Here is a 27508-nt window from a genome sequence, read left to right on the forward strand (position 1 = left end):
CCCTTTGTAGCCTCCTTGTCTCCTCTTCACATCTTATCATCCTACCTAGCTTTGTGTCATCAGCAAATTTAGCAACCATACCTTTCGTCCCTTCATCCAAGTCATTTATATAAATTGTAAAAGGTTGAGTCCCCTGCACTGATGGCTGTGACACACCACTACGTTACATCTTGCCAACCAGAAAAATAACTATTTATGCCAACCCTCTGTTCCCTGTTAGCTACAGTATCTCTGCTTGGACTGAGAATTGAATCTGGGGCCTGTAGTCAATGTCACCATGGATTATATTAAAGAATACCTTTTGTGGGAGCTGATATTAGTATCTGGTTAAAGTATTAGTAAACTTCTTTTCATTGAATAACTATTTTGGAAAGGATAACTTTGGTGAGGTAGTTATTAGACTGTTCTCAGTCAGAGAAAATAAGCATTTCGGTCAGCATCAAAATGATCAAACTGAGCATTTATTATTTTATGTGACTCAATTTCCAAAGCTGTACTCTGCTGTGAAAGTTCCAAGCATTACAGAATTAATTTAGGGCATTTCTATTGAATAATCTCTTCCACACCAGAGAAGCAGTATCTGAGTATTTTGGAAGGCCACTATTTATTTCTCCAATCTGTGTAAGTGGATCCTACAAAAAAACAAATGAAAGAGGGCAGAATTAAGGAAGTTACAAATGCTGGATATCTGAAATAAAAACATATTGGAAATATAACACAGGTCAGCCAGCATATTTAAAAAGAAAAGACATGCTGTGACATTTCGGGTGTGTCCTGTTAATTTGAGCCAACAATTGAGTGAAAAACATACCAGTAAGGTGTTGTGGCATGGCTGATGGTAAATACTGAGTTGTTCAAATCCCAAAGAGAAACTTAAAACAACTGCCACAACTTGCTTTACAATTTGTATAAATTTTGAGATGCGTGCCCTGAATTCAGTAGTAATAAGACCACCAAGTCTAATAGGTTTTTACAAAACTAGACTAAGCATTTATTAATTAAAGAAAGAATTTAAATACATGCATAGATCTACAATTGCTACAATGATAATTTCTAAGTCTCCTAATCAATCTAACTCCCAGTTACACTTTCATTTAGGCAACAGTAAGACATTTGGGCCAGATACTTACCTGTGTCAGGCTGGCTGGGCAGGGGCGGGCGCAGTGCCAATTTTCATCTGTGATTGGCTGCACGTTACCATTTTACGTGCGCAAATGACGTGTGGCCGGTAGTGCTCAGCGCTACCTGTGCGGGCAGGGAGAGGAGGGAAAGTCTGGGCCTGCGTATGCGCACATGAAAGCGCAGAAATCTCCCTGAGGCATGGAGCTGCCTCAAGGAGATTAAGTACATAATGAAGGTTTATAAATAATAAAGTTAAAAGATTTAGACATGTGCCTCATATGATAGTGTAATTGCGCAAAAATAAATTAATAATTTTATAAAACCTTCAGGAAACCTCATCCCGCCGTTGGATGAGGTTTCCTGAAGAATGCGGAGGCTACTTGGGCTCTTCGTCTGCCCGCCAATCTTAAGGTTGAATGGGCAGCGCTGTTAATTACCTAAATTACTTCCCGAATGGCTTTAATAGGCCTTTGACAGTTCAGCGGGTGCGCAGCCGCCTCTGGTGCATGCCCATGAAACAAAAGATCTAAATGACGCGTGATGACGTCAGGACACACGCCTGACATCATCTCGCGTCATTTTGCGCATCATTGTGTCGGACCTGCTCCCACACACTGAGGACAATAGTCAGGCCATAGATTTTAAAGGACCCAGGCAAAGAATCATGATACCCTGAACAAGTTAACTTCAAAGTGAGTTTTCTTAACTTGAGTCCTTTGAAGACAGCAGCTTGAGGCATAAATGCTGAAGGGTTTTTCACAGACTTGTAAGATCTTAAAAAATGTGTCTTCCCTTACACATAACCCTTGCTCCTACTTTATATATATCTTTCTCTTTGAATGCAAATACCCATTGGCCAGGATATTAAGGTTGGCAAGCTGGGGGGGCGGGGCCCGCTCACCGACGCGTAAAATGACGCGGGATGATGTCGGGCGTAACTCCCGAAGTCAGCCCACCTCATTTCAATTTTCAGGTTGTTGGCGGCGCAGCCAAATCAGTTGTGTGCCCGCTGACCTATCAACAGCTTATTGAGGCCATTTAAAAAGTAATTCAAGTAATTAATGGCCCTGCAAGTCCAACCTTAAGGTTGGTGGGCAGGACTGGAGTCCTGGCGGGCTTCAGAAAAAGCATGAAACCTCATCCATGGGCAGGATGAGGTTTCAGGAGAGTTTTTAAAAAATTAATAAAAGTTTGAATAAAAGTGATGGACATGTCCCAACTCATCGTCAGGGTCACATGAGGGGGCATGTCAGGGAAATTTTATGTTTGCGCATTGACCATTTTTGAATTTGGGGCAGCATTTAGCCCCAGGGAGATGAGTGCGCGAAAGAGCACACTCTCGGCTGATGGAATTCACACCCCCGCCCGCACAGGGAGCGCATAGCGCTTCCCAGCGGACGTCTTGCTGGGCGGGCCAGGTAAAATGTCAGCACGCCCCCAAGATTGGAGACGCGCCTGCATGCGCCTGTTCCTGCACTTCCCCCCCACCAACAGAGAGCAAAATTATTCCCAATGAGTCCTGACTGAGGCTCCTATCAGTATGACCATGTGGGTGTAAACTGACTACTTGGATCTTTCCAAATTCTGTCACTTTTTAATATTGCAGTCTCTTTGTATTGTGCTGTTGGTTTACAATGAGAGAATGGTTGAAATGTTCAGTTCTGGCAAATAATGAACGTATGATCTGCCACTGCAGTTGTGCAGAGTTGATCAGCTAATGGAGTTATGTCCCAAGTGGCAGGCTTGAATCAAAAAATAAATAAGAATCTCAGGGCGATTTTTAACCTTTACAGCTAATGGCTGTGTTGAAAGTGGGATGCACTTTGGATTGCTGCATGTGCCTCCAGTCAGTGATGACTTCCACTGTATAGCAGAGCTGTGAGAGAAGTGGAGGCAGGAACAGCTCTGCTGTGGGACTACTGGTGGGTGAGTGCTGTGTTTGGTGCCTGAGCAGCATGGCATTATTCCAATGATCCTCTAATTCTTCTTCCATCAAACAAAGCACAGGGGAATTTCTAAGTGTGCCCTGTTTGAAGTAGACAAAGACAAAGCCGTGGGGGGTGCAGTTGGAAGTCGAAGAGCTAGGTCAAATGTTATGAAAACTGGTGGTAAAGTAACTGGCAACAGCAAACAGTTCATTTAAATCAACTAAGAAATAACAATTTCATAAAATTATCAAAATAAAGGTGATATTTTCCTCTCTGGCAGAATATCACTGTCATGAGGAGATCAATGTCTATAATGTTATTGGAAATTATTTTTTAAAATAGAGTTTAGTGGTGTCTGTGTCTGTGTGTATGTATGTACGTGTGTATCTTAATTGGATTAAAGCCCGCTCTTGCACTTCCCCCCTGATGCGGGGAAAATTCTTCCCATTGTTTCACTATGTCTTTCAATTTTATCTCCCTGATAATAAAACCCTCTCATAGCACAAAGTTTTACCAGTAATCTTTGGGAAAAATAAACGTACCGTTTCTAAACTTCACCTGTCTAGGTGACACATTTCACCCCTCCTTTGAAAACATTCTGGTCTGGTTTATTTCAAAATGCAAATGTTTCCTTGTCACTAATATTTCTAAACTTCCCCATGTTTATCTAATTAACATTTCAAACCTAACCTCTCTTCTTAGATCAAAGCACCCAATCTAGCTGCCCCTAGTTCAATTAAATCTCACACACAGACACATAGGACAGAATCTTGCCCTTGTCGGGCAGGCTCAGCGGAGGCGGGTGGGGGCAGTCGGGAAGCTGACTGCCGCCTGCGAATGGGGCTGGAAGGCGATTTCACACTGGCGGGCCAATTAGGGTCTGTCCAGCGTGAAAAGCGAGCTGCAGTGCTCAGCGCTGCCTGTACGGACGAGGGAGGAGGGCGAGTGGGGTGAGTGTGTACTTCGCACGTGCTTGATAATCTCCCTAAGGCACAGAGCTGCCTCAGAGAGATGGAGAGTTATAAAAAAAAAAGTTAAAAAATTAAAAATGTAATAAAACATGTCCCCTCATGTGACTCTGTTGCGTGAGCAGGGGAATGTTATTAATGAAGCTTTAAAATTTTAATTTTATTTTTATTTGCATTAGGGAACCTCATCCCACATGTGGATGAGGTTTCCTAAAAAATGCAAAGGCTGCCTACCCTTTTCGCCCGCCTGCCAACCATAAGGTTGGACGGACAGCGAAAAATTTCACTTAATTGATAATTTAATAGCCTGATCAGGCCTTTTAATCATCGGCGGTCATGCTGCTGGCTCTAGCACACGTTTGCCAACCAAAATATTGCATGATTGCACGTTGACATCGAGACGCTCACCTAACATCAATGTGCGACATTTCACGCTCGAGCGGCTCGGGCATGCGCCCACCAAGTTAAAAATTTTGCTCCCAGTCACATCCCACTATTATTCTATTTTACAATAAATTCCAATAACATTAAGAGAATTATTATATCTTATTGACATCCCCCTCCGTATTGAAAAATGAGCTGTCATAATTTAAAAAGACGGTTTCATTTTTATTAACCCAGCTTATACTATCTCTTACATTTATCTATATACTTAAACTAATACATTACCAGATGTATTCATTAATATAACAATATATATACAAATCCTTTGTGTCAACAGAAATCATTCCAGTTCAGAGTCGAGGTTTTTAAATGTCCAATTTTCCCTTTAAGCTTCAAACTCTTGGTAAAGCATCTGCAATCTGATTCTCTCGTCCAGCGACATGTACAATCTGTAGATTAAATGGTTGCAGTAATAAACTCCATCTGAATAGCCTTGCACTTCTGGCTCGAAATTTGTCCAGAAACTTTAAAGGATTGTGGTCTGTATAAACAATTGTTTCTGACGAATTGTTTACAACATGGATTTCAAAATGCTGCAATGCTAACACCAAACACAACATCTCCTTTTCAATCGTTGAATATCTTCTCTGTTGTGCATTCGACTTCCGCGAAAATTACCCTATCGGTTTTTCAATTCCAGTGTCATCTTCTTGTAACAGTACAGCCCTAATGCCTATATCACTTGTGTCAACGGCCAATCAAATTGCTTGGTGTAATTGGGTACTGTCAAAACTGGTGTCATAGCTAATACAGTTTTCAAACTGTCAAATGCCTCCTGACACTTCTGCGTCCATTGAAACTACTTGTTCTTTTTTAATAGTTCAGTCAGTGGAGCAGCCATGCTGCTAAAATTTTGTACAGATTTCCGATAAAACCCACTCATGTCTAGATACATAACTTGCGCTTTTGCAAGTTTAGCAAAGTTCATCACCAAATTAGCTTCTTGTAATCAAGAAAATAATTCTCCCAAATGTTGGAAATGCTCCTCCCACATGGGACTGAGAACTATCAAGTCATCAATATAAACAGTACAATTGCTTAGACCTGCAATTACTTTGTTTTACTCTTTCAAACTGCTTTTATCAATATAAGTTTGCCCAGGTTTTCTCATATTCCTAAATTTCTGCCTCAGGAACCAACTCATATGCATTCAAAATAGCTTTTTTTACCACATCATAATTCACCGACATTTCTTCTAAAAGCGAAGCATATATCTCATATGCTCTACCCACCAACCTGGATTGTAACAACAATATCTAGTTTTCCTGTGGTCATTTCACCTGTTCAGCTATCTTCTCAAATGAAATGAAGAATGCTTCAACATCTTTTTCCTCAAACTTTGAAAGAGATTGCACAAAGTTAAACATCTTCCCACTGGGTTTTAGGTTAAAGGTTTTTGCATCATCAGAACTTTCTCAGAATCTGAGATCTCTTTTTTAACTTCCAGCCTATTAAGCTGATAGTCTCTGTCTCTTTCCTTAATTCCCTCTTCCATTGCTAACTTTTCTCTCTGGAGATCAAGTTTTTGCATTTCCATTTCTTTTTGAAATAATCTCTCTTTTTCCCTTTCTTTTTCTGCTGCCTCTAGTTCCAGTTCTTTTCATTTCCAATTCTTTTTCCTTTTTGTTTGCCTCCAATTCAAGTTTTCTCAGTTCCCTTGCTTGTTCAAATTCAAGCCTCTTCACTTCTAACTGAAGTTGCACTACCTCTAGCTGTGACTTACTAGTGTCAGGTATCACTGCCAACTTTAAGTGCTGTGCCAAACCTTCAATTGGACTCGAATACAAGTTCTGTCGAAGGGTCATGAGGACTCGAAACGTCAACTCTTTTCTTCTCCGCCGATGCCGCCAGACCTGCTGAGTTTTTCCAGGTAATTCTGTTTTTGTTTTGGATTTCCAGCATCCGCAGTTTTTTTGTTTTTTACTTCAATTATATCTGCTTTCCTAGCCCCGGCAGGCAACCCCAATTGTAATTTATCTGCCAGTTCCAGTAACTTAAATTTACTTACCTTTTGTAAACCAGCCAAAGTTATAACTTCAACTCCCAAACAAGTCTGAGCAACTACCAAAGCCATATTGCAGTCTCACCATTACAAAATACCTCACCCCAACTCCTGAATTCAAAGTGCTTCTCGTACTCGTAACATTAAGATTTACCAACACCAAAAAAAAATCAAGGAATTTCAAATATATTCCTGGACGAGCCCCCAACTATGTTATGGCACAGCCGATGGTAAATGCTGAGTTGTTCAAATCCCAAAAAGAAACTTGATACAACTGCCACAACTTGTTTTGCAATTTGTATAAATTTTGAGATGTATGCCCTGAATTCAGAAGTAATAAGACCACCAAGTTTAATAGGTTTTTACAAAACTGGATTAAACAGTTATTAATAGAAGAAATGACTTTAAATACATACATAGATCTACAAATGGCTACTATGATAATTTCTAAATCTCCTAATCAATCTAACTCCGTTACACTTTTGTAAGGCACAATAAGACACACAGATTTTAAAAGACCCAGGCAAGAAAACATGATATCCTGAACAAGTTGATTTCCAAGTGAGTTTTCTTAACTTCAGTCCTTTGAAGCCAGCAGCTTGAGGCATAGAGGCTGAAGGTTTTTTTCACAAACTTGTGAGATCTTAAAAATGTCTTCCCTTACACACAGCCCTTGTTCCTTCTTTATACATATCTTTCTCTTTGAATGCAAATGCCCATTGTTTTACTATGTCTTTGGACTTTATCTCCCTGATAATAAAACCCTCTCATAGCACTAAGTTTTACCAGTAATCTTTGGGATTTTCTGCACCTGCCGCCGGGATCTTCCAGTCCCGCCACATGTCAATGGCCTTGTGGCTGGGGCACCGCCTCACCCGTGGTGGGTCCCGCCCGCGATGGGGCCGGAAAATCCTGGCCACCGTTTCTATACTTCACCTGGCCAGTGACACATTTCACCTCTTCTTTGAAAACAATCTAGTCTGGTTTATTTCAAAATGCAAATATTATCTTGACACCTATGTTTCTAAACTTCCCCATGTTTATATAATTAACATTTCAAATCTAACCTCTCTTCTTAAATCAAAGCACCCAGACTAGCGGCCTCTAATTCAATTAAATTTCACACACACAGAGACACATCCTAGTATTACTCTTTTATGATAAATTCCAATAACATTATGAGAATTATTATTTCCTCTTGACATAAGGTTGAAAAGGTAGATTTTCCAAACTCAATAAGATCCAGTTTATCCTTCAACCCTCAGTCTGATAAAAGGTACATACCCAAGCATGCACATATTCTGTAGTAGAACATACCTCACACCCCCGACACATTGATAAAGGTATAGCACCCATAGCTCATGTCTGGGGGCATGGTGTAGGGACATTGGGAGTCTAATGCTTGTGTGAGGCCCCCTTTCAAATTTGTTTGTGACTGGCTGCAGCATGAGCACATGAGCTGCGCAAGATCCTGTCTGTGTTCTGAGCAGCCAAAGGGGGAAATTGGCAGGATGAGTTCTAGTTTATTAGTCACCTTACTGTGGAGCTGGGAAAGCAGGAGCACCCCTCCTGGTTTCACATTAAATTATTGGTTATCTGCCAGTTGACACTTGCTTCCCTCTGATTGTCTCTCATTCCAAACTCCCCCCACCCTTTCCCGGTAATCTCCTTAAGCCTGGGCGAGAGTTCAAGACATCCAATCTCCGTTTTTCCCAGGATCGATGATTTACCTTTGGGATTGCAAGTCCCCGATATTAAACAAATGAGGCCAGTGGACCAATTTTGCATGACCTTATTACTGCCTGCATCAGACGAATGCAATGTGCTGGGTTTGTGTCCAGATTCGGGAGCAATCCACTTTCTGTTTACATGTGCTGATTAACTTGCTTTCTTTCTCCAGCAATTTCTGCTTGTACATTTAAAGAAATTGGAAACCAAGTTTTCCTTTCAAATGTTATCAAAGCAGTAATTTAAAAATATATTAACGTTCACACTGTTGAATCAAAACTAGCAGCTTCCCCAGTGGCAAGACTGAAGTAGTAGTAAGACTGTGCTGTCTAAACTACAGCCCTTGGGCCACTTTCAGTTTATGGCCAGGATATTGAGGTCAGCAAGCGGGGGAGCGGGGCCCACTCACCGACGCGTAAAATGATGCGGGATGATGTCGGGCGGAACTCCCAACGTCACCCCGCGTCGTTTCAATTTTCAGGTCGACGGGGACGCAGCCGAATCAGCTGTGTGCCCACCAACCTGTCAACAGCTTATCGAGACCATTTAAAAAGTAATTCAAATAGTTAGTGGATCTGCCCGTCCAACTTTAAGGTTGGCGGGCAGGCTGGGAGCCCTGGTGGGCTTCAGAAAAAGCATGAAACCTCATCCACGGGCAGAATGAGGTTTCATGAAGGTTTGTCCCAACTTATCGTCAGCGTCACATGAGGGACATGTCAGGGAAATTTTATGTTTGCGGATTGACCATTTTTGAATTTGGTGCCGATCTCCCTGAGGCAGCACTTAGCCCCAGGGAGATGAGTGCGCAAAAGAGCGCACTCTCAGCTGATGGAGTTCCTCCCCTACCCGCACAGGTAGCGCATAGCGCTTCCTGGCAGACGAGTAGAGGCACGCCTGCATGCGCCCATTCCTGCACTTCCCCCCCAACAGGGGGCAAAATTATTCCCAATGAGTCCTGACTGAGGCCTCTATCAGTATGACCATGTGGGTGTAAACTGACTACTTGGATCTTTCCAAATTCTGTCACTTTTTAATATTGCAGTCTCTTTGTATAGTGTTGTTGGTTTATAATGAAAGAAAGGTTGAAATATCCAGTTCTGGCAAATAATGAATGTATGATCTGCTACTGCAGTTGTGCAGAGTTGATCAGCTAATGGAGTGATGTCCCAAGTGGCAGGCTTGAATCAAAAAATAACCAAGAATCTCAGGGTGATTTTTAACCTTTACAGCTAATGGCTGTGGTGAAAGTGGGATGCACTTTGGATTGCTGCATGTGCCTCCAGTCAGTGATGACTTCCACTGCATAGCAGAGCTGTGAGACAAGTGGAGGCAGGAACAAAAAGATAAAAGCAAAGAATTGCGGATGCTGGAAATCCAAAACAAAAACAAAAACAAAAATACCTGGAAAAACTCAGCAGCTCTGGCAGCATCGGTGGAGAAGACCGCAGTTGACGTTTCAAGTCCTCATGACCCTTCAACAATTTATTGTTTTTGTTTGTGGAGGCAGGAACAGCTCTGCTGTGGGACTACTGGTGGGTGAGTGCTGTGTTTGCTGCCTGAGCAGCATGGCATTATTCCAATGATCCTCCAATTCTTCTTCCACCAAAACAAAGCACAGGGGAATTTCTAGGTGTGCCCTGTCTGAAGTAGACAAAGACAAAGCCGTTGGGGGTGGCGTTGGAAGTTGAAGAGCTAGATCAAATGTCATGAAAACTGGTGGTAAAGTAAGTAGTTCATTTAAATCAACTAAGAAGTAACAATTTCATAAATTATCAAAATAAAGATGATATTTTCCTCTCTGGCAGAATATCACTGTCATGAGGTTATTGGAAATTATTTTTTAAAATAGAGTTTCGTGGTGTCTGTGTGTCTGTATGTGTGTATCTTAATTGGTTTAAAGCCAGCTGGCCTAGAGGCTTTGACGTATAGAAAGAAGTAGGTTTGAATGGTATTTAGATAAACATAGGGAAGTTTAGAAACATGGGGCAGGATTTTGCCCTTGGCGGAGGTGCTCGCTGGTGGTGGGCAGGGGCAGTCGAGAAGCCGACCACCTCCCGTGATCAGCTCCGCACCGCAATTTTACTCGGGTGAACCAATTAAGGCCCGCCCACCGTGGAATGCGAGTGGCAGCATTGAGCGCTGCCTGTGCGTGTGGGGGGAGGAGGGTGTGCAGGCCTAGCTTGCAATTCGCACATGCGCGAGAAAGAGCGCTTCAATCTCCCTGAGGCATGGAGTTACCTCAGTGAGATGAAGCACTGTTTAAAAAAAAATAAAGGAAATAAAAATGTCATAAATGTGACTCTGTCACATGAGCAGGGACATGTTTTTAATTCAAGTGTTAAATTTTTATTTTATTCATATTTGATTTTGGAAACCTCATCCTGCCCGTAGATGAGGTTTCCTAAAAAATGTAAAGGCCACTTGGCCTTTTCGTTTGCCCGTCAACCATTAAAAAAGTGAAAAATTCAGACAATTGTTAACTTAATGGCTTAATAGGTCTTTTAATTGTTGGTGGGCATGCTTCAGGGTCCGGCCCGCGCCCACCGACCTAACTATTTTGAGAGTGCGTGTTGACGTCGGCACCCACAGCCGATGTCAATGCGCTTTATTTCAAGCTCCAGCGTGTCAGGCGCACATCCGCACATCAAGCATAATTTTCTGCTCATAGGTGTCAAAGGGGAAAATTGCATTTTTAAATAAACCATTCAAAAGAATGGGTGAAATCTTGCACCTAGCTAGAAGACGCCGAGCAATGTGTTTATTTTTTTCAGCTTACTAATGAAGTTAGTGGGATGAAAGGATGTTATTGTTAGAAGAGGTAAAATTAAAAGCCTAGTGATACCATGGAAAATTTATATTCAAAGAGAAAGATTTGTATAAAGGAGAAAGGAGATTGTGGGTTATGCAGAGGCATTTTAAGATCCAACTTGTGTGAGAAGCCTTAAGCTGCTGTCTGCAATGACCCAGAGCTGAAAGGAACTCTTTTGTTGCAACTATCCAGGGTGTGTTTGCCAGGTCTCTGTCTAAATCTATGAGATTTACTGTTGCCTTACCAGGGGTCTAACTGAGAGTCAAATTAGTTAGGAGATTTTTGTAGTTATTATAGTAGTAATTTTGTGGACATATGTATGTGTTGACAATTTTTCTTGTATTGATAAATGTTTAATTTAATTTTATACAAAAAACCCTTGAGACTCAGTGGTCTTATTAATATTGAATGCAAAGCCTGCATCTCAAAACATATGAATTGCAAAAAATGGGTTATAACAGTTGTTTCAAGTTTCCCTCTGAGATTTGAACAACTTAGCCTTTGCCATCAGCTGTGTTGTAATAATCACAAGCTGGACGTTAAGGGTCAGGGGAAAGGGCTTCACTTTTTCTCAATATGTGGCTCTGGTAAGTGCTGGGAGTGTTGTAAAGGAAACTATTCCTTGACATCTTGCTGGTCTTAAAATTCGTTTCTGACTTTATAGTAGAGCGTAGTAACCCATTCTGATTTTAGGGAAATTAATAGGTAAGACCTCAAAGGTAATAATCTCCCTATTGCTCCCAATGCTACATGCTAGTGAGTCCAGGAATAGGAGGATAGAGCAAATGAAAGTGTGGTTTTAGAGATGGTGATGGAGGATGGACTTAATATTCCTGGGACACTTGTACCAGTTCTGGGGGAGATGAGATCGGTAAAGGTCAGAAGGCTTGCCCCTAGCCCACAGGATGAGTTATATTAGTGATGTTGGGAGGTTTTAAACTAATTAGGCAGGGGGGTGGACACAAGGATGCAGCAATAAAAGGAGAAACAAGGTGCTCAAAAGATCAGGAGGGACAGATAGCACTAGAAGAAGAAATAGCAACTTATTAAGTGGGATCAAACTAAGAGACAATACACAAAAATCTACAATAGGTTCAATGAGTGTAGATGTAAGGGGTGTGTTTTTTAATTCATTCATGGGGTGTAGGCGTCACTAGCTAGGCCAACATTTATTGCCCATCCCTAATTGCCCTTGAGAAGGTGGTGGTGAGCTGCCTTCTTGAACTGTTGCAGTCCATGTGCTGTAGGTATACCCACAGTGCTGTTAGGGAGAGAGTTCCAGGATTTTGACCAAGTAATTGTGAAGGAACGGCGATATATTTCCAAGTCAGGATGGTGAATGGCTTGGAGGGGAACTTCCAGGTGGTTCCTGCTGAGGGGCTTCAGTTACATGGATAGATTGGAGAAGCTAGGTTTCTTCTCCTCACAGCAAAGAAGGTTGAGAAGAAATTTGATAGAGGTTTTCAAAATCATGAGCTGACTGGACAGGGTAGAAACTGTTCTCCTTGATGGAAGAACCACAGGATCCAGATTTCAGGTGATGGGCAAAAGAACCAAAGGTGACATGAGGAACAAACTTCTTACATAACTAGTAGTAATGATCGGAAATAGGCTGCCTGTGAGTGTTGTGGAAGCAGATTCAGTTGTGGCTTTCAAAAGGGAATTATAGTACCGAAGGGAGAAAATTTGCAGGGCTTTGGGGATAAGGCAGCAAAATTGGACTAACTGAATTGCTCTTGCAAAGAGCTGGCATGGACTCAACAGGCCAAATGGCCTCCATCTGTGCTGTAACCATTCTATGATTTTATGAACCCTTAACACCCGGTTTGGTAAAGGAGGAACCATGCCCAGGTGCTAACGAGGCAGAAGTGATGTAAAATATGACACAAGAGATCACCATATTCTTATTGGTTTGTTTCTATAGAGCCCCATAAACATGCAGGTTCCTGCTACAAAGGAAATGCAACATAGTTAAATTTGTAATGGAAAGCAAACTAGGAAAGGCTGTGGAATTGGAGGAAGCTGTTCAGGAATTCCAAAAAAACTTTTTCATACAGCAAGTGATTCCGGTCTGGAATGCACTGCCTGGAAGTGTGGCGGAGGCAGATTCAGTAAAGTATTCAAGAGGGTATTAGACGATTATTTAAATAGAGACAATGTGCAGGGCTACTGGGAAAAAGCAGGAGAATGGCACTGAGTCATAATGCTCATTCAGAGAGCCAGTGCAGACACAATGGGCCAAATGGCCAACTCCTGCACCATAACAATTTCGTGATTCTGTGAAAATAAGTTGAATAGACTATTTAAGTGGGCAGTTGAAACTTTGTATAGACAAATGTAAAGCACTGCACATGGGTAGAAAAATAAGCGAGAAAGCATTCTCCATGAAAGTGTTTATGGATGAATGGAATGGTTATGGATCAATCTGAAGAGACCTAGGAGTCTCGACTGACTCAATGCTAAATATGTTCATTCAGAGGGACACAGGCAATAGACACTTGAACTACATTGCCAAAATAGTGGAATACACGTCTAAAAAAGTACCTTGAATACTGCCTCCAACTCAGGTCACTGAGACAGAAAGGAGCCATTCAAACACAGAAAGCAGTGTAAAGAAGAGCCACAAAGTTGTTCTCTGGTGTTTAGAAGTCTGAGGTTTGAGGGAAGGTTGTCAAAGCTTCAGCTTTTCAGTATGGAAAAGTGGAGCAGCACTTTGCTTTTGGGATTGGACATCAGAACCATTTCCATGTCTTGACCCCACACTGGGTGGTGGGGGTTGTGGGGGGTGAGGGGATACACTTAGTCACAGTCTGTAATTTTGCCTGAGTTAATTGGTTGGAGGGCAGGTTTGGTAGCCAATTAGCAGTGGTGGATGTGGTGTGGAGGTGGCACTCTCAGGGTGGGATTTAATTGAGCCTGCCAGAGCGGCATGATAGAGGGTGGAACAGGGAGAATCAGACTGGAGTATCCGCATTTCATTCCTGGCATTAGGAAAACTGCTCCCAATCAAGTTGGGGATGGGAAGGGGCCAAGGTGGGAATCCCGCCCACTGGTGGCAGGATGCTCATTAATGGACCACTTGACACCAATTATCCCTGAGCCCACTGGAATTTAGTAGTGGCTCAGGGAGTAATTGAGACTTGCACGGGTTTCACGTGGCTTCCAAATGCCAGCCCTGTGGTCTTGTAGGGAGGGAGGGAGGCCCCTCATTGACAGTCACTCAATGCCCAATGAACAGACCTGGCATCAGGAATGGAGGGGGGGGGCACTTAAAGCCACCCCCACTGCCCCTGCCTCTGACACCCCCTGCCCCTTGCCAGCGATACCCTCCCCCCTGCCCTACTTAGTTGTCTCCAGGGATCCAGCAGCAATCCTCTGGGCAGGCCTCGGGAGTATTACAAACAGTAGCCACTGAACTCAGTGGCACTGACAGCAATGGAAAACAGCTGGATTCTGATTGGCCAGCAGCTCTTGGGGGAGTGGGGGGCGGGGATTTTTGATCCCCTGGGATTCTGGCCTGTTAATTGCCTGAGTGCACTTAAATTTTATTGGGACTCCGCCACAGAAGTGATACAGAGCTCCCACTGGTTCTCCAACCACAGGGAGATCCCTGTTGCAGGAACTAAATCCCAGCAATAAAATGTGGACCTGATTTAAAGGCACGAGCAGCCATTATAGCAGGGCAGGCTTCGTGCGTAGTAACCAAAGCCCAAGATCAGCAGGAGGAGAAACAGACAACTGGCACCTGGGGCAGGGCTACCCCATGATTTGCAGATGCAGCCCTTGATTATGTTGGAGGTAGTAAGAGAACTGTGAAGGATCTTGTTCCCTAAGGGTGACAGGAGAAGGCAACTGGTCAAACTAAGCAGGCGTAACGGGATGTGGCAGAAAATGTCGGTAGCTGCAGTGCTGTCCAGAAGACCTAACTGCAATGCCGTAAAAGATTAATAACCTTCTTTGTTCTGGCAAGGTGATTGCAATGTGACACTCCGATGTCAGGCCTCCAGGTCCACAGCCATCAGCAGACACAGAACAGCCTGAGGCCACATGGTGCTCATGGACCTGGGAGGCATGTGCGCCCAGGATAATTATTGATCTGTCAGCACAGCTCGGGGGCCTAGCGCTGTTGATGATCTGGCAGCACGTAGATGCAGTTGCTTATTTAAATGAGCTACTAGAATTGATGAGAGAGACCAGCAATGCCTTATCCTTTTTTCTCTCTTTTGTCCTTATAGGAGAAGAGGGCACACATTGCGAGGGGGAAGGTTTGCACAGGGGAAGGTTCGCACAGGGGAAGGAGAGCCAGTTCACCATCCTTATAGCCATGGAGGAGGTGACAATGGAAATCACAAGGGTGGCCCTGCATGACCAAGTGGGTGTTGGGGAGATGTGAAATCCTGCAGAAAAGGGTGAAAAGATATTGGCTTGAATTTTCCAGCCCCGCTGTGGCGGGTTCCACCGTGGGGGGTGTGGCCGCCCAGCTAAAAGTCTATTGATTGTCGGCGGGACTGGGCGATCCCAGCAGTGGGCGGAGCCGGAAAATCCCACCCATTGAATTGTGCAGATAAAGGAACTGGAGTGAACGCCTCCCCATCTGACAGCATGCCAAAGACTCAGGTGAAAATAAAGCTGCATACCTTGGTATAAATGTGTTCCTCTAATTTTTCTTGGAGAGAAGCTTCTTCCAATTGTACCTTCTTGACACGGAGGAAGTTGTGTTCTGCCAGCTTACTGACCTTCTCGAGGCAGGCAGCACATTCGGAGGGTTGATGCATGCTGGTTTCCACAATCTAAAACGGCAAAATAGTAAAGAAAAAAGGGCAACAATGAGCACAGAGCAAGACTTTTCCTTGGTCTCCTCAATGTGCTGATTCTTGCTCAGTTATAGTTCCACAAGCACTGAGAGCCTCCAGTCCCTCACCCAAGTAACCTTCTTCAGAGTCTGAAGATCGTCATTAAAGATTTCGACCACAGATGACATTACAGGTGAGTCCCACCCTTCACTTATCCATGTCCTCCACATATACATTCCAGCAGCTGCTAATAGATATCATTCAGAAGTGAGAACATTGGCTGAAAAACTTTCATTTGTGCACTGCTCATTCACAAGTTTTTCCATTATTATATCATTTATATATTAGGATAGAACACGTGCATGTAAAGATTGAGAAACTAAGCAGACATCCATCAAACATTGTAACCTAGATATTATGCTGTGTGATATTAGTACGCATATTAGCTTAATTGTCTGCTATTTTAGAGACATGATAACCCACTTACTTTAATTGGGCTGTAACTTCAGTTATAATGTTAGACAAAGTAATTTCATTGAAAAGATTTAATAATTCAAATTATTAAGTGTTTTCTACACCTGTGTTGTAACACATTCAGTATTTCTCTAGTGGAACATTCTTCTGTGGAAATCAAAACACAGAGAGGACTCTATCATTCGCCATGATGGAAAAGATCCAGCAGTGGAAAGTTGAATATTGGTAAATAATTAAGAGCACTTAAATGTTGGTTTTATATGCACCTTCTACCCCAAGTATTATATCAATTTTGATTTTGTACCTAGGTGACAGCAAAACGCTTGACACAGAGAAGGAAGATGAGTGCCCTACAAACAACAGAAATTGAATGTAATCTTACTTCAGCTGTCAGTCAAGATGATTGGCATTACATGGGGCTGGATTTTACCCCTGGTTTTGGGACACCAGTGTCAGAAACAAATAGGGTTCCAAGCCTGAACTTGTCGACAGAAAGTCTGCCATAACAATCTTCTGGGAGATGGCCTCCTAATTGGCCCGATCCATACCCCTCGCTGCCCTGTTAAACAGTTCTGAAGCCTCAGCAGACCCATCAGGAGAGGTGGGTGCTGCTGAGGGCATTGGGAACTGCAAGGATGCCTCAGCTTGGAGGCGACCGTGGACGCATGGAACTAAATTGAAAATTATGAGGGCAAAGCCATTAGGCCACATAGAGGGGAAACATTCTGGGTGAATCGTTGTGGGGGCCATTCTGCCAGGGGCAAAATATAGGCAAGCTCGCAAAATATCCCCTAATTGAGACCTTAAGCATCTTCTCTGATACTCAGATACTTGAGGAAACAAGTTCAGACTCAAGAGTCACCCCTTACAGCTAGCATCTGAAACGGATTCAAATTCTGACCACAACGGTGATAGTTCAGGGTGATAACCTATTATGGTCTCACACTGTCTGTCACAACTGTCCACCTGAAAGCCTTTTTCTTTTGAATGTATATTCTGAACCACATACACCTTATTTTTCCTATTTCTACCCCCATGGTTCTTTCAATCAATTTTCCCAAAAACACTGTAAATCCAAACAAATTGCTAAAAACGTTTACGAGCTGTAAGACCATGATGTGAGTTTATCTGCATTTCACATCAGAAGCTGACCCCAAACTATGGAAGATTCATATTGCTCCCTTTCATGTGTTCTGATGCAGCAGGAATGCAAGGATGAACTTTTTATGCAGCGAGGGGTAATGACCTAGAACTTGCTGCTCACAGGAGTGTTGGAAGCAAAACAATCAATGGTTTCAGAAGGAAATCGGATGGGCACTTGAAGAAAATAAACTTGTAGTGATAGCACAGGGGAATGCAACAGAGTGGTTTGCACTATAGAGAGCTGTCATGGACTCGATGGGCTGAATGGCTTCCTTCTGTGCTGTAAATTACTCTATGATTTTCTAATGAAAACTACATTTCCTCTGTGCTGTGTGTCAAAAATGCAAAACTGAGGGAAGAGATGGGTGGTCACAAAGTACAAAAGCAAGGAAATCATGCCAAATTTGTGCAGGTAATGATAACACCAATTTTTAAAATACTTTGTGCAGTTTGGAGATCCGATTATAGAAGGGGTTTTAAAGTGAAAGGCCAGAGTTTTACATTCCTTGGGCGGGCATGCACCAGACCCTAACGGATGTGAAATAACACGAGATGACTTTGGGCGAACGTTCTGACATCATTGCGCATTCGTGCAATATTTTACTCAGTGGGCATGTGCGGTAGTCGGAAGTGCACCCGTCGACAATTAAGTGGGTAATTAAACCCATTGATGATGTAATCAACAGTGCTTTTACGTGGCCCATCCATCCTCCCAGGTGGCATTCACGCTTTAGCTCAACCTTCGATCCAGGGTGGATGAAATCTCCGTGAGGAAAAATAAGCAGAGATCTCTGGGTAATGGTTTTTTATGAGGTATGCTTTCAGGTGCTTGATTGTACTGCATGGACATATTTTGCAGAATTTTTGTTGTGTCCTGTAGTCTGTGGAAGTCTGCAGTTCCCTGGGGCAGCTGTCTGCTTTCAGGGAGCTCTCTCAGAGCGCTCACTGGCACCCTCGGTTACGTTGGCCCCTGCCCTCTTCCTCCCCCAGCCCAGCAGCGCTGAATATTTCAGCACGAGTTTCACATTGGCTGTCCGTTAATTGGCCAGCCAGCGTGAAATCGCAGTGAGGGGGCCGATCACGGCCAGTGGCCATTTCCCATCCGCTCCTGGGCCTGCCAGTCAGGCATACCTACGACCAAAAAATTCAGGTCATAGAGTATGTACTGTACAGATTCTTCAGAATGATATTGGGGATGAGAAACCATAGATATAAAGAGAAGTTTGAGATTATTTTTACTGGAACAGAGAAAGAATCTACTGGAAATTATTCATCCATCACAGCAGCTGGTGGAATTTAAATTCAAATAAAACATCTGGAATTGAAAGCTCATCTCAGTAATAGTGACAATTATCATCAATTGTTGTAAAAACCCATCTGGTTTACTAATGGCCTTTAGGGAAAGAAATCTGCTATCCTTACCCAGTCAGGCCTACATGTGACTTCAGACCCACAGCAATGTGGTTGACTCTTAATTGCCTTCTGAAATGCCTAACAACCAACTCAGTTCAAGGGCAATTAGGGATAAACAATAAATGTTAGCCTGACCAGTGATGCCCACACCCCACGCAAAAAAAAACTAAAAGGAGAATAGAGGATTTAGATAATAGAGGGTTTTAAAATTATGGAAGATGATGCACTGATAGGGAGAGACAAGGCCACAGCTTACTGAAGCCGGTGAATGAATGGTGTCCGTTGTTCTCTAGATTTCTCTTTGTCTATTTACTTTCCATGAAGCTTTGCATCGCAAATTGTTGGGTTTTTTTATTCATTCATGGGATGTAGGTGTCACTGGATAGGTCAGCATTTATTGCCCATCCCAAATTGCCCTTGTTCAGAGGACATTTAAGAGTCAGCCACATTGCTGTGGATCTGGAATCACATGTAGGCCAGACCAGGTAAAGACAACAGATTTCCTTCCCTAAAGGACATTAGTGAACCAGATGGGTTTTTACGACAATCAACAATGGTTTCATGGTGATCACCACACTTTTTAATTCCAGATTTTTGTTAGTGGAAAATGGTAATGGCATGATGCCCTCTGCAGGACATCCGGGACCTGTGTGAACAGGACAATCTACTGTGTATTTTATTAACCAATCAGAATGATGGGTTGAAGATTAAACAAAATAGGGCCGGATTTCACAGAGTTGGGTCGACTCCAAAGGCCTTTAAACTGGCAGGGATGACCCAGATGTGGAAAACCTGCCGCAATTTCCAATAGATCCCATTTCTGCCAACAGGGAAAGCGGGGGTGGGGGGGTTGCTGAATCACATAGGCAAGACACCCGAACTCAGCAGGGCCATTTGAAATTAGTGCTGAGTTCAAACGCAACCCATTTTTGCTGTTCTTAGAGCCTTAACAAGCACAGTGTGGGGAGACACAAATTTATGAAGGAGACATAAATGATCTTGAAGGGTGGATAAGACCTGTTTAAGTGTCACAATCAGAAGTTATTTAAATCCCCAGCTCTTTAAACATGAAAAAGCCAGGTGGCAGCTGTTCAGAAGAGTAAAAAAAAGACCTGCTGTGGAGCGCATTGATTGATAGGTCATCTGATGTAGCTTAGAAAAAGAATATTACCATCTGTTCCTGAAGTTATAATAGGTTTCATTTTTGACATTTCCCAAGGGCTGTTATAGCAGCTGAGCCCATTTTGAAAGTTCCAAAACCACTTATCTCAGCAGAAAGGCTGAGTTCACATTTTGATTGGCAGGATTTTGACCCAGTGACAGTGAAGGAACAGATATATGATTTCAAGTACGGTGTGTGACTTGGAGGGAAACTTGCAGGTGGTAGTGTTCCCATGTGTTTGCCACCCTTGCTTTCTAGGTTGTAGAGCTTGTGGGTTTGGAAGGCGTCATCGAAGAAACCTTAGCAATTCGTTGCAGAACATCTTGTAGATGGTATACATTGCTGCCACTATGCATCGGTGGTAGAGGAAGTGAATGTTAAAAGTGGTGGATGGGATGCCAATCAAATAGAGTGCTTAGTCCGGTATAGTGTCAACCTTCTGTGTGTTGTTGAAGCTGCATTCATCCTGGCAAGTGGAGAGTATTTCATTACACTCCTAACTTGTGCCTTATAAATAGTGGACAGGCTTTAGGGAGTCAAGAGATGAGTTACTCGCCACAGAATCCCCAACCTCTGATTTGCTCATGTAGCCACAATATTTATATGGCTGGTCCAGTTAATTTTCTAATCAAAGGTAACCTCCAGGATTTTGATGGGGCGGATTCAACAACAGTAATGCTGTTGAATGTCAACGGGAGATAGCTAGATTCTCACTTGCTGGAGGTGGCCATTGTCTGGCACTAATTCACTTGCCCATATCACACCCAAGCTTGAATGCTGTCCAGGTCTTGCTGCATATGGACACGGACTGCTTCGGCATCTGACGAGCTGTGAATGGTACAGAACACTCCAATCCTCAGCGAACATCCCCATTTCTGACATTCTGATGGAGGGAAGTCTTGTGATATTGCTTTACAGAGAATATGCTAATGAGTAAGTAGCCAGGATGTAAACCATGTGGCCAGCAGACATTGTTCAGAGGAACCTTTAGTTTAGCTAGCAGCACATGGTGTGAAGAGGTTGCAGTGGTACTTTCCCATTAACAAGTTGATGAATCTTTGTAGTAATTCTGTCTGCTGAGTAATCCTATACTACACCTTCAAATAAACCGAACCTTCATTTAGACTGCCAGTCCTGTGTGAGTTTGGTAATTTGTATTAAGTAAACATAGAAATACAACAGGAAGCTCATTGATAAAGCAGCTGAAGATGGCCGGGCCTAGGACACAACCCTGAGGAACACCTGCAGTGATGTCCTGTGGCTGAGATGATTGGCCTCCAATGACCACAAGCATCTTCTTTTATACTAGGTATGATTCCAAGCTTTCCCCCAGTTTCCACTGTCTTCAATTTTGCTACGGCTCCTTGATCACACACTCGGTCAAATCCTGCCTTCATGTCAAGAGCAGCGACTCTTAAATCACCTGGAGTTTAGCTCTTTTGTCCATGTTTGGACCAAGGCTGTAAGTCAAGTGGCTCTTCCAGAACCAAACTGAGCATCAGCGAGCAGTTTGCTGCTGAACAAGTGTCATTTGATAACATTGTCGACAAAACTTTGACACAGGGCTATCAATTGAAATTTGTCATTCAAACAATGAGATATTGGAAAACATTTCTTAACACAGTTAGAGCACGGAAATCTATTCCAGAGGGAGTATTTGAGGCAGTGACCATTGAAAGTATGGGAAACGTTGGATAAACGTTTGAAGCAGAGGAAAGGCAATGACTAGAGAGGAGAGTTGGTTCAGTCTTGGATTGCTCTAGCAAATTGTTGGCAGTGATATGATGGATTGAATGATCTCCTTCTGTGCTGTATACATCTATGGATTGATCTATGGTCTTGTGTAAAGCTGTGAACCATGAAAATCACAATGAATAATTGAAATGCAGATAATGAAAGTTCCATTGTAATATTCTCCCTGTAATTTTTGAATATTTTTTAGTACATAATCTATTTTTCCAACATTTGTGATTCACACTGAACATTGAGTTGTTCCTCTAAACATATATAAAACTCATTCATTGCTTGAATGTCATTTTACTAGCATTATATCACTACCAAGCCCCATTACACTTCAACTCATAAAATTAAGTATTACTGATTTTTGAGACTGAATGTCATTCCTACCTATAAGTAATATTTTATCTAGGCTGACACGTACCAAGCTTCAAATAATCAAAACTATATTTAAAAAATGTCATCTTCTTGTCTGTGTCTATTTAACTGAGCTAAACCTAGGCAGCAGTTGGGCATATATCAGCCCCTTGGGGGCTAAAAAGGGGGAAAACGAAATTAAGATTCCTAAGAGATAAAAATAAAAAACTGCGGATGCTGGAAATCCAAAACAAAAACAGAATTACCTGGAAAAACTCAGCAGGTCTGGCAGCATTGGCGGAGAAGAAAAGAGTTGACATTTCGAGTCCTCATGACCCTTCAACAGAACCGCCGATGCTGCCAGACCTGCGGAGTTTTTCCAGGTAATTCTGTTTTTGTTTAAGATTCCTAATCCTGATTGCTATCTAGTGACTCCAGAGTTGATCCAGAGTGATTGTCCTGTATGCCTGATCACATGGGCAAGAGGCATATTAGTATTTGTTTCTCATTTCATTAAAATTGGCAAGCTACCAGCATGTATGCATGCTATTCATGAGTAGCTTTCCTAATGGGAAGGAAATTGAACCTTCCTGATGCCATGAAAAGGCAGCCTGCACATCTCAAAGGGGAGATGCACTTTAGTTGCAAAGATTAAGAGTGGTTAAAGAGCTTTAAAATGGTAGGCAGAGGTGCAGGAAACATCCCCAGATTTTCTGACACCACTTTGGAGGTCTTGGTCATTAGGAAGGGGGAGGTGCTCTTCCCAACAGGAAGCAAAAGGTTTGCCAAGCTGGTTCCCAACATCAGTGGTAAGCATTGGCCAAGTAGATCAATGCAAGAATCTTTGCACCCACGATCTGAATGCAATGTGGGAAGAAGTTTAATGACCTGAGTTGCTAAGGTAAGATTCCACTCTCTTCTTAGCCCAGCACCACCTGTAGTCCCAACCTTCACAAGGCTCCCCTCACCTGATTCCTCTCACTATCCTGCAATCACAGCAGCATATGTCACTGAATTGCCTTTTGCTGCTACCGGTAGAACAGGAGTAACCATGCAGCCCGTCAAGCCTGTTCTACCATTTTGCTTAATTCCATTTATCTGCTTTGGTTTCATATCCCTTAATATCATTACTTAGAAATAATCTATCAAATTCAGTTTTAAATTTTCTACTCTGTAGACTTTGCATTGTGATGGAAAGAAATTGCAGCCTCCACCATCACTATCCATAGCTCCAGGTTGCAACATGCAAGCAGTAGTGTATGTTGCCACAGCAGCTCGGACTCCTTGGGGGGGCCAGTCGGCTCAGTTGGCTGGATGGCCAGTGTAGATCATTCAACCCTTCGAGTCTGCTCTGCCATTCAGTATAATCGTGCCTGATGTTCTATCTCAATTCCACTTCCCTACACTATCCCCCTTTCCCTTAATTCCCCTTGCTATCAAATAATCTATCAATCTCTGTCTAGAATATATTAAGCACCTGAGTATCCAAAGCCCTTTGGGGGCAGAGAAGCATTTCAAAGAGACACAAACCTAGGAGTGAAAAAAATTCTCCTCATTTCAGTCTTAAATAGACAATCCTTTATTCTGAGACTGTGGTCCTTAATTGTAAACTCCCTTGGTAGGGGAAACATCGTCGCAGCATCCACCCTGTCAAGTCCTTTAAGAATTTTACATGTTTCAATGAGGTCACCTCTCATTCTTCTAAATTCCGGTGAATATAAACACTGTCTACTCCATCTCTTCTCACAGGGCAATTCCTGAAGAATCATTCCAGGAAATCTACATTGCAGTCCCTCTAAGGCTTGCATATTCCTCTTTAGCAAGAAGACCAATAACTCAAGGGTGTAGTCTGTATGATTGAAGTAAAACTTCTTCACTCTTAGACTCCAACCTCTGTTTATAAAGGCTGGCATACTCGTTGATCCCTAATTGTTTGCTGTACCTGCATGCCAGCTTTCTGTGATTCAAGTACAAGGATATCCATGTCCCTAAATATCAACATTTGCCAACTCTCAACATTTTAAAAATATTCTGCTTTCATATTATTTCTTCCAAAGTAGATAACTTCCCACATTATGAGCTGGGTTTTATGCTTCCCAGCCAGCAAGTTTGAAGATGTGGGAGCTTCTAAAATCCAGCGCTTGGCCTATCTGCTGTCTACCTGCCACCAACCCCCACCCCCCACCCCTCCCCCCAAACCTATCTCAAATTTTACAGGGGGCAGAGGAGGTGTCAAGTGGCCCAACCGTCCTTGGGCCTATTGAGGCCCCTATGGCTACTCAAGGACCTCATCCCGCCTCCGCTGCTATTTTATCCCACTGTAGGTGGAGGTCCACGCCATGTGAGAAGCCCGACAACTTTAGCTGTGCAGGCTGGTGTCGGGCAAGTGGGGGGAATCTCCTTTGTTGGTCTCCTGTGCCCAAAGGAGGCACCCCACCAAAGGTGGCCTTTCCCCCATTACCCTGCCACCCCAGGTCTCTCAAATCAAGCTCACCACCCCTCTCACCCAGGCCTGCCAGCCTGGTCCCAGCGATACCTTGCACTTACCTTAAGTCTGGGCTCCTCTTCATCAGGAGTGCCTATAGTCCCAGCAGTGGCCACTACTCCTACCTGGCACTGTTGGGACGAGAGAACTGCCAGCATCCAAGTGGCCAGCAACTCTCGAAGGCGGGACTACCTCCCAACATTGGGGTAGAAGTCTCACCTTAAAGCAATTAACACTGCTCCCAGCGTTAAATTGCTCCAGGCCAGCTGTTGCTATGGTGGGTGAACTCCCACCTACTTTTTAGCTGGACAGCTGGGGACCAAGGCACACTGTAAAATCCAGTCCTATATTTCATCTGCCATGTTTTTGCCCAGCCTATTGACCTATTATGTAATAGTATCAGCTGTAGCTCTTGCCTCTGAGTCCCACTCCAGGACTTAAGTACGAAAATCTCGCTCGACTGCTGCATTGTCTGGATTGCCATTTTTTGAATGAGATGTTAAATCAAGGCCCTGCCTACCCTTTCAGGTGGGTGTAAAGATCCCATGGCACTATTTTGAATCCCCTTTGTCCTGGCCAATATTTATTCCCTGATCAACATCATGAAAAACAGATTATTTGTTAATTATCACATTGTTACTTGTGGGAGCTTGTTGTGCACAAGTTGGCTCCCAGATTTCCAACATTACAACAAAAACAAAAATTGCTGGAAAAACTCAGCAGGTCTGACAGCATCTGTGGAAAGAAGGACAGGGTTAATGTTTCGAGTCTGTATGACTCTTCTTCAGAAATAATTCCCCACCTTTTAGCCTATTTTGATCTTTTCTCCCACACCATCCCCTCCCCCCACCCCACCCCACCCCACCTCCACTAGGGCCATCTGTCACTTGCTCATCCTGCTTTCTACTCTTAATGTCACCATTAGCACCTCCTTTAGCTAGTATCACCACCATCAACACCCCTTCACCCTTTTGTTTAAGACATCTTTTGCAATCTCTCCTTTGCTTCCACCTATCACTGGCCTTCTATCCAGCTTCATCTGTCCCACCCTCCATAAACAGTATATAATTCACCACATTTCTATTTCTCTTTAGTTCTGAAGAAGAGTCATCTGGATTTGAAATGTTAACTCTGTCCTTCTCTCCACAGATGCTGTCAGACCTGCTGAGTTTTTCCAGCAATTTTTGTTTTTGTTTCAAATTTCCAGCATCTGCAGTATTTTGCTTTTATCCAACATTACAACAGTGGCTATAGCTCAAGTGCATTTGTTATGATCCATGTAGAGACCAATAACTTGGTAAAAAGAAAGGAATCCTCATGACGCCAATGGAAAAAAACTCAAGATTTCACCTTTTAAAACTTATACGGTAACAAACCAACAAAAATCAACATAATTCACACAATTAACAGGTGAAGAATATTTCAAACAAAACAGTAAATTTCACTTTAAATAGTAGAGATGACAAAGATACACCTCACTTAGTTGCAAGCACTCACATTACTTCCTGTGCAGTCTCGCTGTCTTTCCAACCTGACCTCCTCGATGCAGGATTTCTCAATTTCCATCCAATTGTTTCAGCTCTTAAATCGCATTTACTAACAGCGTTATTTCAACCAAAGTCCCTGGATGCCAACATGGCACATTCTCACACTCTCACTCAGGTCATGGCAAAGATGTAAATGTGATGTGAGGAAAAATCTTTTCACCCAGACGGTGGTTGGAATCTGGAACAAACTCCCTGAAAGGATGATCGAGGTATTCAAAAGAAATTGGATTGCTACCTGAAAAGAGAGAATGTGCAAGGTTACGGGGATAAGGCAGGGGAGTGGGATTAAGTGGAACGCTCTTTCAGAGAGCCAGTGCAGACTTGATGGGCCGAATGGACTCCTCCTGCACTGTAAAGAAAGATACCGTAAATGATAGTCTTGATGGCACAGAATCCCCAGAGATTCCCCTCTCACAGCCCTTTTAATGGTCTGGTGGGCTCTGGCAACATTGAAACAACAGCAAGGGGTCTTGTTGAATCCACGATTTATTGCCCTTCCTGTCTTTTGCTCTCTGTTCTTTTCAACTCTTATAAAACACACAGTAACACAGTTTCTGCTCTATTCTAAAGGAACTTATTCAACACTGTCATGAAGGTATTAATGTATATAATGTTATTGGAAATTATTTTAAGTTGGACTTGTAGTTGTGTCTGTGGGTGTCAGCGTGTGTGTCTTAACTGGATTAAAGCCAGCCAGTCTGGGTGCTTTGATGTATAGTAATTTTGAGATGTTAAACAGTAAGGTAAAAGGTCCATTTGCTTTTTGTTGAATAAACCATTCAAAGACTGAGGGTGAAATCTTGCACCTAGCTAGGAAACACCAAAGCAATATGTTTATATTACTAATAAAATTGGTACTATGAAAGGAGTTTTATTGTTAGAAGAAGTGGAGTTCAAAGGGCCTCGTGATACAATGAGAATTTGCATTCAAAAGGAAGGCTAGGAATACACAGAAGAGTTTTGCATGTGTAAGTCAGAGGCATGTAATATCGAAGCCACCTGTTTGCCTCCAATGGTGCAAAGGAATCAAATTGAAAGGAACCTCATTTTGAATTTGTAAGATAAAATGTGCTTTGCTTTGTGTCTGTTTAAGCCTATGGGTTATTGTTTCCTTGGGGAAGATTTACCTGGGATTGATTAATTTGGGGATTTATTTAATAGTTATTATGGTGGTAATTTGTAGACACCTGTATGTGTTTAATTTCTTGTTAAATTAATAAAAGTTTAATTTAATTTATATAAGAAACCTCTTGAGGCTTGGCAGTTTCAATTCTGAATTCAGAGCTGCATCTCAAACATACCAATTGAAAATATAGGTTATGACAGTTGTTTAAAGTTTCCCTCTGGGATTTTAAATAACTCAGCCTTTACCAACTGTTGTGTCATAACAAACACC

At 42.7% G+C, this 27508-nt stretch overlaps 1 protein-coding gene across 3 annotated transcripts in view; it reads right to left on the bottom strand.

Moving 5' to 3' along the window:
- Positions 1 to 445: 445 nt before the first annotated feature.
- The window catches only part of LOC121282204 (uncharacterized protein C8orf48-like), an 87017-nt gene continuing 59954 nt past the window's right edge, over positions 446 to 27508 (bottom strand). For 2 of the 3 annotated variants that reach the window (XM_041195789.1, XM_041195791.1), the window contains exons 5-6: positions 15639 to 15791; positions 446 to 632 (exon numbers count right to left, since the gene is read on the bottom strand). In XM_041195789.1, coding sequence (XP_041051723.1) covers positions 528 to 632; positions 15639 to 15791 — 258 coding nt within the window. In that variant the 3' untranslated portion in view covers positions 446 to 527. Of the gene's footprint in view, positions 633 to 4594; positions 4852 to 15638; positions 15792 to 27508 lie in introns of those variants that run through there. The other variant, XM_041195790.1, reaches the window with a different exon arrangement.

This window comes from Carcharodon carcharias, chromosome 9 (genome assembly GCF_017639515.1).
Source record: "Carcharodon carcharias isolate sCarCar2 chromosome 9, sCarCar2.pri, whole genome shotgun sequence".
NCBI classification, from domain to species: Eukaryota; Metazoa; Chordata; class Chondrichthyes; order Lamniformes; family Lamnidae; genus Carcharodon; species Carcharodon carcharias.